We start from the raw sequence: 2,532 nt of genomic DNA, 5'->3' as shown, positions 1-2,532 counted from the left end.
GCCTCCATCCCTGCCAGCATACGAGACAGCATTCTCTGAAGTGACACCTCACATCGGATTCCTCGACAAGCAGTGCTCTGTGTTTTGCCCCTTATGTAACACTCCTCCCTCTGTTTTTTTTCTGTCAGCATTTATTATAAACACTTACATAAGGACATGTCCCAGCTTGGGAAAGAGCTCCTTCTGCTTGGCTGTGTCAGACTGCTGTCAAGCAGCCAAAATACAGAGCAAACCCTCCGAGAGGAGGCAGCCTGGCCCTTCACTTGCGGCAGCGACATTCACTGCTGTTTGTTAATCCTGTCCTGTCTCTTACAACTAAGCTGCTTGCTATTACCACTAACCTCAAACTGCTGAGCTATAGAAGCACTTCTGTCCAACACAGCGAACTGGCTGAACAAATAACTTAAGTGTGAATCAAAACTGACCTTAAAGTGTATGACAGCTTCAGTAAAAAGAACTTGGACCCAAAAGAAGTGCTACCTGATATTCAGCTTCATAGGATACAACGCATGAGTGGCAAGCAATTTGCCAATTGTTTTTCTTCTAAAGCTAGCTAGACTAGAGAAAACAGGGGAACAGGTGGCCTGCTAAAAGGACTGTTCTTTTTCTGCTCACAAAAAAAACTTCCTGTGAGGGCACGTGGGATCTGCTCTCTGCAACTCTTACATAATACTCAGCTCCTGTGGATGCATCTGAGAAAGCCACACCAAAGCACACATACACACACACGCGCACAAAGCCAAAAAATAAGAGGGCAGAGTTTGAAACTTTAAATGGGACAGAACAGCATGCTGATGGGTGAAATGGAGAAGAATGAGATTAACTCTTAAATAGTTCTTTCCTCAGTGCAACAAGCGAAACTCTTGCACAATGTGCCATATCAGTATATATGCTTCTATCTGCCTTTTCAACTGGGATCTGGTGATCTGCAGGTGCTCAGATATTTCTGCTCTACATTGCTTCATGCCTCCAGCTTTTGAGTAAAGGACTAGCTACTGACCTCTTATAGATGTATCCCAGGACAATGCCAGCTCCAATGGCAATGATTATGACCATCATGATCAGCCCCAGCACATACCCTGTAAAGAGAGAAAGGAAAGAGACAAAATTAGATCCAGCTATAGCATTGCCTCAAACTAAATCTGTCCTGCCAGAATTAGAGGAATGGATCCATCACATGATCCTGGGTTTGTACCTAGTGTCCCTAAATCCTTCTTTTCTTTGGAGTTCATCTGCACTCTCTGACTGATCCCAATGACGGGCTGCACAGCCGCCGCCTCGCTCCGGGAGGGCAAGGAATCAGCCGGTTCAAACACCTGATCCACCTCCTGGGAAGTACCAATTTCTTCTGCAGGGACTGGGGCTGTGGCAGCTGTAGCATCTGTTGAGAGGAAAAGGAGCTATACAAAATAACCAAGCATTGATGAGTACTTCAAAACAACACGTGCCTTGTGAGTGGGACAGTCTAGACTGGTATTACTGAACTGCCTTCAAAGTGCACTGACGAAGTCTTGTTCCCTCTTAAGTTCTTGCCAGAAATCCTACCAAAGCAGAGCAGAAATGTCCACCTCCCTACACTTTGCTTTGACACAAACCTATTTAGCTAAGAGTGCAAAGCACCACCAGAGATGAGACAGAAATCAGACACAGCATAACAAACCCTGGATTCAGGGCATGAGTCCAGGGGATGCACAATGACTTCATTTAGTGTATAATCAATATACAGGCTGCAGCTTCAATCATGCTGAACAGACATGAACAAGATTATGAGAATCTCCATCCCGAATCTCCCAGGAGCCTATTTATCTCTCTTCTGCCTCAATCTTCCTGACACGGGAAGGTTTGACAGGAGACTCCAGCTGGGAGTCTCCCTCCCCTGAAAGAAGACATTCTTCTTACCCAGCCCCTCTTTGCAGCCTTGTGGCAAACTCCTTCAGCAAAAGGGACAGGCTAAATCAGAGCAGCACAGCCACTGACTAGTGTTAAGTACATCAAGTTCCTCCTCAGCCAGAGCCCAGACAAAGGTGCAGAAGGATGGATCCGCATAGCACAGACTCCTTCCAAGTCCTGTGGATTTTTATCTACATCATTGACAGATTTTCAAGGTAGTTCCTTCTTTCATGTTATAGTTAAAATAGAAGCTATAGCACAGTAAAAGCTCTAACAGTGGAAAGTAGGTATCTATGGCCTTCCCTCAACAAAAATCCCTGCTTTTGGGAAATGCCATGCACAGCGTGCATCCACACCTGAAAACTCTCTCCAGCTGAATCTCACCCCACAGCTGGCAGTAACTCCATGTGGATTTTCTATCTGCAGCCATTTTGAGTCCTCAGTGGAACGCGAAATGGAAGTACAGAAGGGGAGTTAGGAAACCAGGGTCTCCTGCACTGCACAGTCACAGAACCTGAACTAAGGGGAGCTGCAGGACATGACTACAATAAAAAAGTGCCCACTCCTGATAAAAACAGTTAAACCCCTTCAACATGCAAATGGTGTATTGGCTGAAAGGTCAGGTAACTCCTGATCCCAAAG

At 45.7% G+C, this 2,532-nt stretch overlaps 1 protein-coding gene across 1 annotated transcript in view; it reads right to left on the bottom strand.

The window, feature by feature from the left end:
- Positions 1 to 1,381, bottom strand: part of PIK3IP1 (phosphoinositide-3-kinase interacting protein 1) — a gene marked incomplete at its 5' end in the record, with an annotated part of 3,049 nt that extends 1,668 nt beyond the window's left edge. Inside the window, 2 exons of the mRNA XM_010017817.1 lie at positions 1,001 to 1,079; positions 1,196 to 1,381. Of these exons, the coding sequence (XP_010016119.1) occupies positions 1,001 to 1,079; positions 1,196 to 1,381 (265 nt within the window). The remainder of the gene's footprint in view (positions 1 to 1,000; positions 1,080 to 1,195) is intronic.
- Between the last annotated feature and the right edge of the window lie 1,151 nt (positions 1,382 to 2,532).

Source organism: Nestor notabilis, unplaced genomic scaffold (assembly GCF_000696875.1).
Source record: "Nestor notabilis isolate BGI_N333 unplaced genomic scaffold, ASM69687v1 scaffold19837, whole genome shotgun sequence".
In the NCBI taxonomy this organism is placed as follows: domain Eukaryota; kingdom Metazoa; phylum Chordata; class Aves; order Psittaciformes; family Psittacidae; genus Nestor; species Nestor notabilis.
The sequence above is the reverse complement of the archived record's forward strand: the minus strand, read 5'-3'. Positions and strand labels throughout refer to the sequence as shown.